This window comes from Sinocyclocheilus anshuiensis, unplaced genomic scaffold, assembly GCF_001515605.1.
Source record: "Sinocyclocheilus anshuiensis isolate Anshui unplaced genomic scaffold, SAMN03320099.WGS_v1.1 scaffold524, whole genome shotgun sequence".
Taxonomy (NCBI): Eukaryota; Metazoa; Chordata; class Actinopteri; order Cypriniformes; family Cyprinidae; genus Sinocyclocheilus; species Sinocyclocheilus anshuiensis.
This window is the reverse complement of record NW_015555703.1, coordinates 1353097-1369454: the sequence shown is the minus strand read 5'-3', so window position 1 is coordinate 1369454 and position 16358 is coordinate 1353097. Positions and strand designations below refer to the sequence as shown.

At 37.7% G+C, this 16358-nt stretch overlaps 1 protein-coding gene across 1 annotated transcript in view; it reads right to left on the bottom strand.

Annotated features, from left to right (window-relative positions):
• Positions 1-6945: 6945 nt before the first annotated feature.
• LOC107671743 (probable G-protein coupled receptor 158) overlaps positions 6946-16358 on the bottom strand; it is a 50223-nt gene continuing 40810 nt past the window's right edge. The window contains exons 9-11 of the mRNA XM_016464689.1: positions 10412-10517; positions 10153-10299; positions 6946-8868 (exon numbers count right to left, since the gene is read on the bottom strand). Coding sequence (XP_016320175.1) covers positions 7132-8868; positions 10153-10299; positions 10412-10517 — 1990 coding nt within the window. The 3' untranslated portion in view covers positions 6946-7131. The remainder of the gene's footprint in view (positions 8869-10152; positions 10300-10411; positions 10518-16358) is intronic.

Genomic DNA, 16358 nt, shown 5'->3' with positions numbered 1-16358 from the left:
TAAAACTCTGACACCTTTTATTCCTTTTCACACAAATTTACAGAGTTTCGATTAATAAAGCGTAATTTTCACACAATTACTTGAATAATATTATGTTATGACTTATGACAAAACAATTTTAATATGCTGGGAGATTTGAAAACTGCTGCTTTTGAATGTTAGCATCACACATATCCAGCTTCATATCTATGGGTTTTCATAGACGGTAGGTTTGTTTGGTAGCTCACTGAGTATGTAGACATACTTGAGAGGTGAGGAGCTCCGGTTCAAATCCTAGCTTCATATCTATGGGTTTTCATAGACGGTAGGTTTGTTTGGTAGCTCACGGAGTATGTAGACATACTTGAGAGGTGAGGAGCTCCGGTTCAAATCCCGTGTAACTACGGTTTGACCAAACAGTTCAAATCTGCATATAAGGAAGTTCAAATGGCACGGTTGCATCAACAAATGCGTTTTTATATCAGTTTTGCATTTGTTAACACTATCGGGTAGGTTTAGGGTTGGGTTTGGTGTAGGGCATATTTCCAACACGATAGAGCATTAACTTTGAGCGACAGTCCCTGGATATTTGAATTCTGAACTGCCGCAATACATACCTGAAGCAATGTAATAAAAACACAACAATACATGTCAGCAATCCTTGATGTTCACACACAGTGAGAGGTAGGCATGAGTGATAGAGCAATCCAGTGGTCTCCAGGTCCCAGTCCACTGCCAGTGTTCCCATTGAGAGAGTTGCAAGAGAAGCAGCAAGGTGACAAAGTCCTGTTAAGAGTTCTGTTCTATGTGTGTAGAGGAAAGAGGCCATCCAGGCGGGAAAGAGCCTGAGAGATATTTGAGGTGCTCAAAACCCTGAAACAGTGGGAGAAGCTTAAGATGCTTGATGGAGTATTGTACAGGGTGTCTAAAGATGCCCTGATGGGAAAGAAGAGATGGCAGTACGTTGTTCCGGCTTCTCTGGTGAGGCAGGTTCTTCTGGGGATTCAAGCCTGCTGGAATCAGTCTGTATAGATTTTAGGTCCGCAGAGAATTGCAGTGGTCACAGCATGGATGTCCTGGTCATACCTCACCATTTTGCTAAAATGGCATTTGCTTTAAAGAGATGGCAGTACGTTGTTCCGGCTTCTCTGGTGAGGCAGGTTCTTCTGGGGATTCAAGCCTGCTGGAATCAGTCTGTATAGATTTTAGGTCCACAGAGAATTGCAGTGGTCACAGCATGGATGTCCTGGTCATACCTCACCATTTTGCTAAAATGGCATTTGCTTTCCCTTGTAGTCACTAATCTGCAAAGCAAGTAGCGAGGATTCTATGGGACAGGTTCTTCTGCGTTTTTGGCTTTCCAGAAAGGATCCATTCGGATCAGCGTGCCAACTTTGAGAGCCAACTGATTCATGAACTCCTGGAAGTTGCAGGTGTGAAGTCCAGAACGACCGCATATCACCCGATGGGCAATGGTCATATTGAATGATTTAACAGAACCCTGAGTAACATGATCAGGACGTTGCCACCAAGGAGCAAGCAAAAGCGGCCACAGATGTTGCAGATATTGACCTTTGCTTATAACTGCAAAGCCCATGAGTCAACTGGCTATGTACCATTCTATCTAATGTATGCCAGAATTCTCAGATTCCGGAAGACTTGTGAAGACTAGAGCCCTGTACTGTTGCAGCCATTAAAATAGTTCAGTTTTGTTTTTAATGGCAACGTGGTTATATTTCTTTTCGTTTCTTTATTTATTCTTTACTTAACTTTATTCTTAAAGTTAATTTAGAAAAAATATTTGGAACATTTTTTGTTTGTTAAATTCAAGTTTTTGTTTTTTAAAGTGACGACCAAGCGGTTAGCGGCAGAGTGAGTTTATCACAGTTGATCAATTTAGCCTTCTCAAATCAACACAACTTTAAAATAAAATCTATAGATATAAAACACTTCAAACATATTACAATGTTAGTTTAAACATTTAACCTATATAAATGTGTGCTGTTAGGTGCATATCCAAGTGTTTGTACAAAGAGTGGAAGCTAAAGTGCGCTTTGCAGGACATGGAGGCACTGGCACGATCACTTGTATTTTTTTTTCCTTAATAACAGTGGAAACAACTTAAAATACGCTGTCATTTTTGCTCATACTGACAAGAATAATACATCATTCGGAATTGTAAAGGATCTATTTTTATTTGTGTCAACAAAACATTGTGCTTTTGTAAAATAAAGAAGACAGGATGATCTCAGTCTCCTTGAACAGGAGCGCTTTACAAAAATGAACCGAAACTCAGTGAATACTTGCCTCACAGACATGATAAATATATCCATAGAAAGCTTTAAATGACTACTTCAAAACGAAATCATTCAAATAGTCAACTTCATCTTTGCGATACTGACTCAGAAAACACGTTTATTAATAACTAATTATTATTAGTTATTAATAATAACTAATTATTATTAGTTATTAATGGAGATTTACCACTGATTACAGAACCGGCTTTACTGACAAGATGTGCATTAAATATCGCATGCGATTTATCGTGCAGCCCTAAACCTGCAGCTTTTCACTTCAGAAGAAGTTGATTGATGGACTGGAGTGTTGTGGATTGCTTGTGGATTATTGTGATGTTTTTATCAGCTGTTTGGACTCTCATTCTGACGGCACCCATTCACTGCAGAGCATCCATTGGTGAGCAGGTGATATAATGCTACATTTCTCCAAATCTGTTTTGATGAAGAAACAAACTCATATACATCTTGAATGGCCTGTGGGTAAGGAAATTGTCAGCAAATTTTTATTTTTGAGTGAACGGTTCCTTTAGGTGTCACTGACATACATCTGCTCTAAATAGGCTACTTGTCATAAATCACTTTAGAATTGCAATGTTTTAATGTATGTTGTAGCACTTGAAATATATTTAACTGACACAACACAACTATTCCCTGAGCACAAATCAGCACTGCTTAACTGATTTGAACTATTTTATGAATATATTTTGTGTATATATTCATATATTACTTGTTCATTCTGTTTTGTGCTATAGTTGTAATATAAATATTAGCAAATATGACACTAAATATGTTAACTCACTTAATAGTTTTGATTGTGACTTTAGTGAGTAGCCTGTTTTACATTTTAGGGGACTTTCTTTGGTAGACAAAAAGCAAACCCAAGAGAAATATTCCATTAGGGACTAAAAACATCATCATATAAGCATATGATGAGGATCGTGAGGCCAGTAAAATCAGAACACAGTATGTTTATTGCAGGAAGTTTTGTATGTACATGCTATCACAAAGAAGCACAGAATATCTATTTACAGTAGAAATGTACCCGGGTGGATTGCTATTGAGCATAACAACTGCATAATACTGAAGTTAGGAATGTATCTTTGTATTGAGATATTCAGTAGACTAACAACACTCCTGCTGATTCAGAATTTCATGTGCAGTAAAAAGACAAACCTACTCACTGGCATGCAAGAGCCAATGTGACTTTGTATACATTGATGCAACAATCATCAATAGGGTGACATCAATGATTATGTTGTAAGACAGTAGTTGATACTGATACAAATCACAACAGAAACGGGGAAAAACTGTACCAACAACAATGCAACAGAGAAGTGTTCCCATGCAATGATCAAACAAATGTTTTGAACTTTAATTCTCTGTCAATATTCAACACCGATTAAAAATGTAGCTTGGTTTACTCGCATTCATGCAGTTTACTGATACAAATGTTTTACAGAGAATGATGAAACAACTGATTTACATTGCAACCTGCTGGTGTACAGTTGTCTGGTCTTTACCATTCATTGGATATCTTTGATCAAATAAATGAAAACATTGTAGACCATGTCTAAAATAGTACCCATGAATATGAAAAATATCCCTAAATATATTTGGTAAATTGAAGGTTTTTGAGCAATATGGGATATATTTTTAAAAGACAGATCTTAATTATCCATCCCTCACACTTAAAGTGAGCACCAGGGGAATATTGTTGTTCATAGAAGTTTTAAAGAAATGTTTTTGCATATTTTTTGTAATTTATAATTAATTTTAAAATGTAGATAAGAATAGGGTAAGATGAGCCTCCTGCTATTATAAAACTGCTATTATAAGATAGAATTTAAAGCATAGGGCCAATGAAATATGATTTCTTACAAGCTCAGCCTTCCCGTAAGTAATTTTCCCAACCACCATTTTTGAAACAAGAAAAAAAAAAAAAAACCTATGTTATGTTTCAATTTTATTATTTAGCCAAATCATTGATATACAGTTACATCTATCAGGTCACCAACATGTATGATATAGAGTAGAGACTGGGGATATTTACCACATGGGAAAATTACAACAGCTATATTTTAAATGTTACACAAATGCTTGTTTTCTGTTAGTTTTAAATACCTATAGTTCAAAGCGACTTAAATTACACAAACCAGATCTTTTTTCCTGGGCAGTAACACTGAAAATTTATAATTTTCAACTTTTTGCAGCCAAACCTTCAAAGTATTTATCTATACAACAATTATATATATATATATATATATATATATATTGACCTTCAAAATTATTAATAATAAACCTGCCTTGAGAATTACTAACTGGAGTAAAAAACAGGTAGGGTTAGGGTTAATATTGTGTGCTTTATTCCATCAAAACAGCCAAATATTACAGCTTAAAATAAATTGTAAAAAAAAAAAGTATGCAGTTTCCTAGATACAGGATGTGTCTCATCTTACCCCACTCTCTCTAACTGTGCCTTGTGAAGGTCTTCAAACCCCAAAAACAAATTCTCTCATTTACTGAATTGGAAAAACTGCAGTATTATAATAATCATTTTTTGTTAATTTTCAGAAAGGTTTGTGAGAAAAAATAATAAACTAATTATTCAAAGAGATTCTTGGTATTCTTATTTAGGGGTTAAACATTGCATCGTCTGAACACTTCCTGATAACTGAAGCAAAAGTGCCACTGGGACATCCACTGCGTTATGTTTTTTTTCTGCCCTTCAGAATTGTTTTTATTTATTTTTTTTATATTGTTTTTAATAAATACATAAAATATCAAGCTTGAAACTGAAAATGAGAGGGGTTTGAACACTTTTGCAAGGCACTATATTTTTATTTCAATCGGAAGCCAGTTTTTGTTGATGAAACTTTTACATTATACATTCATAAAGGCCAAAGTATACTTCCGCACACCATCCGCATTACGTAATTTTCGTCATCAGGAGGGCTCGCAGACAGCCGTGAATTTAAAGCATAGGGCCAATGAAATATGATTTCTTACAAGCTCAGCCTTCCCGTAAGTAATTTTCCCAACCACCATTTTTGAAACAAGAAAAAAAAAAAAAAACCTATGTTATGTTTCAATTTTATTATTTAGCCAAATCATTGATATACAGTTACATCTATCAGGTCACCAACATGTATGATATAGAGTAGAGACTGGGGATATTTACCACATGGGAAAATTACAACAGCTATATTTTAAATGTTACACAAATGCTTGTTTTCTGTTAGTTTTAAATACCTATAGTTCAAAGCGACTTAAATTACACAAACCAGATCTTTTTTCCTGGGCAATAACACTGAAAATTTATAATTTTCAACTTTTTGCAGCCAAACCTTCAAAGTATTTATCTATACAACAATTATATATATATATATATATATATATATATTGACCTTCAAAATTATTAATAATAAACCTGCCTTGAGAATTACTAACTGGAGTAAAAAACAGGTAGGGTTAGGGTTAATATTGTGTGCTTTATTCCATCAAAACAGCCAAATATTACAGCTTAAAATAAATTGTAAAAAAAAAAAGTATGCAGTTTCCTAGATACAGGATGTGTCTCATCTTACCCCACTCTCTCTAACTGTGCCTTGTGAAGGTCTTCAAACCCCAAAAACAAATTCTCTCATTTACTGAATTGGAAAAACTGCAGTATTATAATAATAATTTTTTGTTAATTTTCAGAAAGGTTTGTGAGAAAAAATAATAAACTAATTATTCAAAGAGATTCTTGGTATTCTTATTTAGGGGTTAAACATTGCATCGTCTGAACACTTCCTGATAACTGAAGCAAAAGTGCCACTGGGACATCCACTGCGTTATGTTTTTTTTCTGCCCTTCAGAATTGTTTTTATTTATTTTTTTTATATTGTTTTTAATAAATACATAAAATATCAAGCTTGAAACTGAAAATGAGAGGGGTTTGAACACTTTTGCAAGGCACTATATTTTTATTTCAATCGGAAGCCAGTTTTTGTTGATGAAACTTTTACATTATACATTCATAAAGGCCAAAGTATACTTCCGCACACCATCCGCATTACGTAATTTTCGTCATCAGGAGGGCTCGCAGACAGCCGTGCACCCCGTCCGCGTGCAGGCAATTTTTTGAGACCGCGCGGACGGTCCGCGTACAACAGCGCATGCGCAAGGTGAAAGTTGAGACAGCGCAAGTCAAGTAGGTGGTACTGCGCCTGTGTCGAGCTCGTCCATCCGCACTCATCCGTGGTTGAGTATACTTTGAAAGCTGTGCGGATGCGGCTGTGCGCGAGATGGAACGGAATGCGGAAAGTGAAGTATACCCGGGCCTTAACAAGCATTAACCCCTTTGCGTTCCTGTAAAATTTGCCTAAATCGCCTAAAACACTCAGTGTACCGTGGGCAATACAGTGGAACACTAACAGGTTTAAAAACTGAAAAAGTGTTTTACTTGGTATATATGTGAACTTATTTAAAAAGTAAAGCAAATAAGTGGGAAAATAAGGCCAAAGGCCCATTCACACCAAGGATGATAGCTATAACTATAAAGGTTTAGTAATTGTTATAAATATATGAAAATAGTGAAGTCCACACCACAGCAATATCACATTTAGAATTATGTTTTCCAGCTGATGAATGATAAAAACATTGACAGCCAATCAGACTCCAGCCATCTTCAAGGATCTTCAGCATTTAAAGTGGCAGACGACATAACTGCAGTGCACATTAGTGTCTGTTGTTGATGTGGAAGCCAATTATCGTTACAGTTCGCTTTCTTGGTCTGGATGGGCCTTGACTTTCAAATATGGAATCTGCCATCTCAGAAACCTTACTGGAGTAGTCTAATTTTGTGATTGCTGTGTCATGCACTTTTCCCTGACAACTTCTCTTCAAATTCCCATGGACAAACTTCATCCATGTTGAGGTAAGTGGACGGTGTTCGAGTTGTCGAGTCTGTTGGAGGCTGTTTATCATTTGAGGTAACACTTGGCAATACCTCTGTCTCCCAGGGGCAAACGTCAGCACGCTTACTACCGCTGATGGCGGAGTCTCTAGTAGAGCTCCTCCTCCTGCCAGATGCCACTGTGGCAACTTGGTCCCCCTCTGATGTTTGGCTTGTGCGACGCTTCTCAGAGGGTTTGCTTGAGGAGCTTCTCCGCTCCTTATTTTTGGACATTCGTTTATCATCATCTTTATCCTTAGCTTTCTCTTTGGAGGAGCAGGATCCTTTTCTTTTCAAGCAAGAATCTCTTCTCTTTGAATGATATGTGGGGCTGGAAGTCTTGTCCTGGTTGGGGGACAGAGGGGGATCGTAATCCCAAGGACAGATATCCACCATGAGAGCTGGAGGCTGCAAAAGGCTACCTGTGGATTTGGAGATGTCTGAGAGTATGATCTTGGGCTTTCCATCTGTGGGAGTGACACTTTTTTTGCGGCTTGTTCTCTCGGGGGACAGTCCTACAGGCTCCATTGGTTGCACCGATAGATCCTCGAAGTTCCATGGACTTGCATCTTTGTGGGCATTGAGGTTGAGAGGTGATTTGGGTTTCCTCCCTTCATCCCTGTCCCCAGTCTTATCTCTGGAGCGGCGCCGGTTTGACAGCGATTGGCCCAACCCTTTTTGTTTGTGTTGAGACTTGTGTCCACTTCTTGCACTGCTCCCATTGATTGTATTGGTTTCAGTGGGGGCAATGGAAACATGCTTCTGTGACTTGCCCTCTGTTGGAGTGGGTAACTCCTCCACTTCCCAAGGGCACACCTCAGAGAGATCGTACAGGTCCTTGCTCTTCCCTGGTTCTGAACAAATGGAAGGCTGACTGCCGCTCACCTGCTGCTTCATGATGCCCATCTTACTAGGTGTTTTGGTGTACTCAACCGACTGGCTGATGATCATTTTTGGTAAACACTCAGGGGATTCATCGACTTCTGAAAGTGCTGTGCTGTCCCTTGCTTTGAGACCCTTTTTACTGGAATCTTCCACACTGTGGGTCTTCCCCGCAATACCCATCGTCCTTTCTCTGGCGCTAGCAATGACAGACAGTGACTTCTGTAACATAGAGGTCCGAAGATGTACAGGCTTTTTTTCCACTGCTAGGTTATGTGCACTGGCCGACTTGCACACTAAGGGCACTGATTCAGTAGATTCGGCTAACTTGACCTTTGGCACCTCAGGGTTCTTCTTGTTGGACCTCCGCCCCATCAAGGTGTCAAGCAGAGAAGCCTCAGTAGTAGAGTTCTCCATTTTATCTTCACACACCACATTGGTATCGCCTCTTTGGTCATGTGTATGGTCATAGCTATGAGATCTCTTCAGTGAGAACATCTTTCTCTTTAACGATTCTTCCCTTGACTTCCCGGAGTGAGACGGGTCAAATGGGTTTCTCCTCAGGGTGCCTCTGTTACTCCCATGGTCACTTGCATCTCGATCTTCCCGGCTGTATTGCCGACTCACTGTCTCTGGTATTTCTGTGATGCGGCGCATTAGTGTCCGTCCAAGTCCTCTCTTGGAACTGCGTTTTTTCTGTAAGTGAGGGTTATTGGCCAGCATCTTCTTTCTTTTATAGATCTCCAGTTGGGCATAGAGTTTCTTGAGCTCCTCCTGATAAAGGCAAAGAACACATAATACAAAACAAAGTGAAGGTTTTCACTCTTATGTCCCTTGTAGAAGAACCAAACTCAACTCCTCTATTCTAAACTGACCAAAATATGAATCAAGTGAAAAATAACCCAGTTCTCATTGCATTCACATAGTTTCTTAAGATTTATGTTTGGTGTTTTTGCATTTCCCTTACGAAAAAGAAGTTTATTCAAGTGTGCTATTAGTATACTTCTTTTAAACTAAAAATAGGAAAGTATACTTTTAGTCTACTTTTTATGTACTTCTCAGAAATGGGCTTTATGTACTTCTCAGAAATATACTTAAAATGACATTTAAGTATACTTGACTTATACTTAGAAAAAGTCTAAATATATTTGAGTTATACTTGTTTTCCTAGGATCCGTGTTTTCATTGTTATACTGCACTGATATTTGTATACTTGCTACATAAAGTATACTTAAAAATATACTTGAACTTTACTTAAGTATACTTGCTAAAATAAACTTGAAGTATACTACTTTTTGGTAAGGGTTAGATGAAAGTGAAGAGTGAAGTGAACATAGTGAAGAGAGAGACAGGACTGCAAAGGACCAAAAAGCTAGGATTTTAACTCCAATTGCCAAGAAGCGCAACTGCACTAAATGTCAGGGCACCGATCATGAGGCTATTGTTTTTTGGCATTAAAGTAATCTCAGATCATATTTTGCTTGGGATCTGGTCTCCATCAATAATTTAGTGGTCTGGGATCCAACAAATAATGGAAATGGCACTCGCAAAGAACAATCCATTTCAAAAAGTATTTTAGAGAAAAAAGTTTAAGATTTCTATTCACTATTCTAATACCATGGAAACCCTATAATATACTCATGCTGTCATCTCCATAAGACTGGAATAAAAAATGAACACTACCTCTGTCATGCTCATCATCATTACCTTTTGTACAGGTAACCTGTGATGGCTAAAATTATTTGTAATATTCAAATCAATGCTAAGAATTTCCTGCTAACAAGCTAAGTTGGAGCCACAAATTCATGCAAACTGCTATGAAATCCCTAAAATGCACCAAGTCTGAAATACCGTAAGTGTACTTAAACAAGACAGAGATATCGCTAACAAGAGTTCACTGAAATATAAAAAGAAATCTAAATGAGATCCTGAATCAACACCAGACAATTTTGAACAATGGGGTCCAAAAGTTGCAAACGTTTGTCAGATTTTTAGATTTTGGTTTTAGGATATTGTTTGTGTGTCTAGAAGTTCAAAGGGCCGGTGAAAATGTCTTACCCTAATGTCCTCAGGATCCAGACTGTGCTCACTCCAGGCAGATGTTATGCTGCTGTTCAGACAGGAGCCTGGGTGACCCATATCCAGCTCATCTTCATAAGCCTCTGTGGCTATATCTTCCCGTGTATGAGTTCCAGTGAACAAGAACTGCAGTGAAGGACGAAACAATATATGAACCTTTCTCAAAAACAAGACTGTGTTAAGCTCCATAAACTGTTTGCAGACATTCTACAGATTTAATGACAAGGATAATAATCACCTTTGGAATGAGAAGTAATCCCAGAGTAACCGTCACTGTCAGATGCGTATGGACGAAAAATAACATTAGCATCCAGTCTGGATGCATCCCAGTGCCAAGAGAGAACCTGTAGATCAGACCAAAGCTTGTTAAAGGTGCCAAAAGCATCACCACGTGGAGGCCGCTCCTCTGACTTTTTTTGGACAGAGAATCACAAATGGCAGATCAAAGCTAAATAAAAGTGGGAAATATTTCAGCAAATTTCACAGCATAGAGCTTCAAACTGCATAATGAGGGCAAATGTAATTGAAAGTAGTGTGTCATCTAAGGGCTTGCTCTGTTTATTTAAACAGTGTTTAGTCGACAGTGTTAGGTATCCTGATGATTTTGGAGGCAATGGAGGTCACCGTTCCTCCCTTATGCAAAGAGGCAGAATATTGACATTTTTGCAGATCAACACGGATGTGTTGTTAACAGATCAATGCATAAAACAACAAACACTGAGCAAAATATTTTACTAGGCTTCTGAATATGAGAAATGCACAGTCAATGTACGGCTTATGCAAGTGCATACACATTTCAATGCAGTGTTTATTAATGGTTTTATGCTGTCGGCAGCTAACAATTCAATTAAAAAAAGTGAAGCTGCAGAATAAACGAAGCAGGCATATTTTATGAACCTTCTCTCAAGTGGCTTATCAGTGCTGTCTTCATGATGCTTGTCGTTTAGCTGAGGCCAGCTGTCTTCACCTTTTTTACAAGTCTAGTGCAAAGTTCTGCTGATGTGATCTGGTTTTTACTTTCTAATTGGGGCCTAGACGACTTTTAGTCATTATAGGGGGCATGGTTACACAATTCATGTTAAACAAACCCCCGCAAATTTGCAGTTCAGTGTCACAACTGGCAAAATGGAGATGTGTGTCTGCATAGAGCCAGTAATGCTGGTAAATTTAGAATACTAAGTGCAAGAACACCAGACACAGATGTGAGGTACCTTGTGAAAAAAGCACACTTTAGCATACTTTTACAGAGAGTACTTATTATGAGTATAATATACTTTAAAAGAATATTCGGCAACACTTTATTTTAAGGTATCCTTGTTACACGTTACATGTACTTACTATTATAATAACAATTAATTATGCATAATTAACCCTAAGCCAAACCCTAATCCTAAACCTAACCATATTGTAAGTGCTGTACATGTAGTTAATTAAAATTACTCAGTACTCAAATGTATAATTACACTGTAACAAGGAAACCTTAGAATAAAGTGTAAACGAATATACTTTAGTGCAAAACGAATGTTATGTTTTCAGGACACTTAATTGCATATTAATTGCAATTAAAAGAAAATGTATTATATTTTAAATTTGCATTAAATGCAATTAGATTAACTTAAGATTGCTTTTTGATCCACTTAAGTACACCTTTGTTATTTCATAATTGCTTCTATATTGTCTTTAAAATAAAAGTTCAAGTGTACTTCCAAATACTGAAAAGCATTTATAGTAAATTAAAATATACTTTAAAGTAATTTCTATTTAAACTTTAATTACACGTTTGCAATGATGAAGTTGCAATTTAGTACATTTAAAATATATTAACTTTACATGTAACATTGAATAACACTACAGTTTAAACTAATTATAAGTATTTTACATGTGTTATACAGTATGTTAGTCAACACATCAAAATAAGTGCAATTCTTTAAAAAAAATGACAAAAGAATCTTAAAAAGTAATGGTTTAAAATGTACTGTAAAGTAAAATAAGTAAGTAGTTACTTAAAATAAAGTACACTACTTGCACACATTCAGTACAATTAAGGGCATGCTGTTTTCACATTAGGTAACTATCCATTAAAAACAATTTACTTGGAGAAAATATACTGTACATATATACAGTATACTATATATACTGTAAATATACAGATGTTCGTCCACATAGTATTCCCACCTCAAAAATAACAGCTTTAGGTAATAGCTCTAATAATGAACAGGTTTTTACTGAATAATTAATGTAAGTGCTTTAAAAAAATACAAGCTTCACATTTCTGCTTTGGTATGTTGGCCTGGTTTACTTCTATTCTAAGTGTGCTACTACAAACAGAGAAGATTTTAAATTATTATTTGCAGTGACCAGTATGCATTATGTCACAAATGCCGTCAACAGAGCTTGTGTTCAGTGTTTTGAGAGCAGCAAACATTTCTTTAGGAAGCTTTCTTAAGACTGCTGTGGTAAATATAAGTGGATGTGGGTTGGAGTTTCATAAGATGCGAGTATTATACTGTCACTGTCTAAAGAACTCAGGAAGTCTCTGTTCCTGGTGGGTGTAGGAACTGACATTTGGACATTCTTGAGGGAATGCGATGACATGCTATACAGTACAGAATCACTTTAACACCTTACTGGAACAACAGAGAGTTTGTGTTGGACAAAAATCCCATGCAAATAAAGAGAAGTTCAATTTAAATTAAATAACATGGGCTAATCTTTTAACTTGTTATTTATTATATGTTTAAAAATACAGTTGTTGAATTTCTAGGCTGATTAAAACTAGCAATTAGCCTCTGCTGTTAGACTGTTGTGTAAGATCCTATCCCGCTTCCTCAACTCCTGATCAAAAACATGTGTGTCACCCTGAGAAAGAGCTTTTCTTAACCAATTACCGCTATGTTAAGGTAGTAGGCTACACTCTAAAAAACACTGGGTTGAGATTGTTAGGTGAAGAAGTTGGTTTGACCCAGTTTGGGTTGTAAATCGTTTATAATCAGTAACCCAAAAGTGATGGGTTGGGAATGCAGATGTGAATGAGATCATGAACGTCACACAAGTTCAAACGCAAGCAGTTTTGCCTGTGCCGATACTACTTTGCCTATCGTTTTTGGACTTGTCTTTTCCACTTAATTTAACACTTTAGAAAGTTAATAAAGTAGGAAGTTGTCAGCAATATTGTTATCTTATCTTATTTGCAAAAGATTGGAAATAATTTCAGTTTATTTATTTATTTTTAGTTTTTTGTTTGTTTTAGTATCAATATCTGGCAACACTGCATCGCCGGCACTTAAACTGAAAGCAATCAAAAAAGCCCATGGACAGGTTTTTGCTGACAGGATACGACATTCGGTAAGGGAAACGCAAAAATTATCATGATATTATCTGTCATAAACGTTATCAACGCTGTCAAAAACAGTAGCATTTAACACTAGTACACACAGATCTGTAGAACAAGTAGGTTAAAGAATGAAAAGAAACATGCAAAAACTAGCCATGAAGAAGTCTATGCCATGTCATTCAGTATAGTTGAATTTTCACAAATCGTGCTATAAACTTTCATAAGAGCACTAGACAAAGTTATTGTAGTTATGGATCAGACCAAAGCTTGTTAAAGGTGCCAAAAGCATCACCACGTGGAGGCCGCTCCTCTGACTTTTTTTGGACAGAGAATCACAAATGGCAGATCAAAGCTAAATAAAAGTGGGAAATATTTCAGCAAATTTCACAACATAAAGCTTCAAACTGCATAATGAGGGCAAATGTAATTGAAAGTGGTGTGCCATCTAAGGGCTTGCTCTGTTTATTTAAACAGTGTTTAGTCGACAGTGTTAGGTATCCTGATGATTTTGGAGGCAATGGAGGTCACCGTTCCTCCCTTATGCAAAGAGTAATGCAATTCTGGCTCATTAATCACACTGCCTTTCAAGAGCTGCTTTGGCAAAGTATCAAAACAGGGCATCACCACTTTTCAGACAAACAGAGCTTATCTGCTAGAACCAGCAGGGGTTGCAGACATAGGCAAAGAATGAGACTGTGGAGAAACAGATTCTGCTAAAACTGCTAGGCACTGCCATGTCATTCAGTATAGTTGAATTTTCACAAATCGTGCTATAAACTTTCATAAGAGCACTAGACAAAGTTATTGTAGTTATGTAATGTTGCAATAAACAACTGATAAATTTATCCACCCTTAAATATAGTAAAGTATTAACAAATTGTGATGCAATAAATAGGGTATGATCATCTTTCACAAACATCTACATGTCTGTCTCATTTAAAAGGTTTATAGTGTATATAATGAGTTCTATTTGTAGGGGTTATTATAACACAATTCTTTAACCCCGCCCCCGCCCCACTAATTTTCAAAGCCTGGGTACAGCCATGTGCATAATATAACATTTTTAACTGTTTTCGCAGATCCGTGTGAATGGGAACCATTTTGACAATGCTTTGGTCTGTGCACAAAACTTTTCAAAAATGCAAAGGAAAAACTTTCTGTTTTTAGTACTGTCACAATCTCCAGCTGGAGTCCCCATTAACTCCACCAGAGGGCACTCTCGTGACTGTTGCCACTCTACCCCGTACTCCATTTCCCAGAACCCCAGCCTAGGAACTCATTATCGGACTTCACCTAATTTTAAATAAGGATGACTATAAAGGATGCACTCACACTCACGTTGCTGAATATTGTTAGCCTGTAACCTTTCCCTAGTATCCGTGTTTTCTTGCCTTGCCTTCGTGTTTTTGACCATGGACTGTTTACCTTGTTTTTTAATAGTTTTCTGCCTGCCCTGACCATTGCCTGTTTATTGGATTAATCTTTTGTCTGCCCTGGATTATACCTGTTTGCTGGTGTTTGACCCTGCCTGTGTTGACCACTCTTTTAAAATAAAGCCTGCAGATGGATCTTCAACTCTGTGGTCACGCCTCCGATGTTGCAGAATATTCAGCCAAACCCAGATCCAGCAGCTTTGTGAGTTTTTCCAGACCAACAAATATGAATCCAGTCGCACAAATCAGTCGCACAAATCATCTCCAACAGGGGAATTGGACAATGGAGGAATATGTAAGAGACTTTCTGAACTGGCAGACCTCATTGGTCACATCAACATCACATCAACCTCATTGGACGTAGTATGTTCAATTATATTTTTTCAAGGAGGGCTTTCTGAGCCACTCAGCTACTGTATGCCACTTCATGAACCTAATTGGACTCTTGAACAGTATATTGATATTGCATTGCAATTAAGTAGTTCTCAATTTACTGTGGGAGTCATGGAGGAGTAACGCAGCACTCCCGCAGTAACCCCCATTCCAGAGTCTCATCCTGTCATAGCCGCCAGCTCTGAGTCTCTTCACAAGATGGCTTCCAGTCTGACAGACCCACCGTTGATGTCGGTGTGAGCAGCAGGCATCCCAAGGGCCTCAGAACTGGCTGTCACAGAGACTGTTCCCCTAGGCTCAGTGCTCTCTGTAATGGCGGTCGCCATCCTGTGTGTTTGGGCTACTCACTGCTCTGTTACTCCTCCTGAGTCAGCTCCAGTCCTTGAATCTGCTCCAGAACCCGCTCCAGTCCATGAGTCTGCTCCAGCTCTTCCCGAGTTGGCAGCTTCTGCTGCGGGGCCTCCCGAGGGGGCGGCGACCACTTCAGCTCCTCTCAAGGCAGTGATGCCCACTTATGAACTCCCTGTCTACCCTGCCACATTCAAGGAAGCCGTTTATGAACTCTCTGCCTGTCCAGCCATGTGCATAGGCCCAAACTTTTGCAAAATTATTAATGACATAGGCAGAATATTGACATTTTTGCAGATCAACACGGATGTGTTGTTAATAGATCAATGCATAAAACAACAAACACTGAGCAAAATATTTTATTAGGCTTCTGAATATGAGAAATGCACAGTCAATGTACGGCTTATGCAAGTGCATACACATTTCAATGTAGTGTTTATTAATGGTTTTATGCTGTCGGCAGCTAACAATTCAATTAAAAAAATGTGTTTGACACAAACTACAAGTGAAGCTGCAGAATAAACGAAATGCAAAGTGCCTATACATTTCTGAGCTTAATAATTTTTCTGTTCTATGCATGCATACTGTATATGGCAAGCTGAATTTGCATTTAGCATGCTTTTTTTAAACCATTGTTTCCTATTGACTGTGTCCCTATCAGAACAGAACTAATGCTG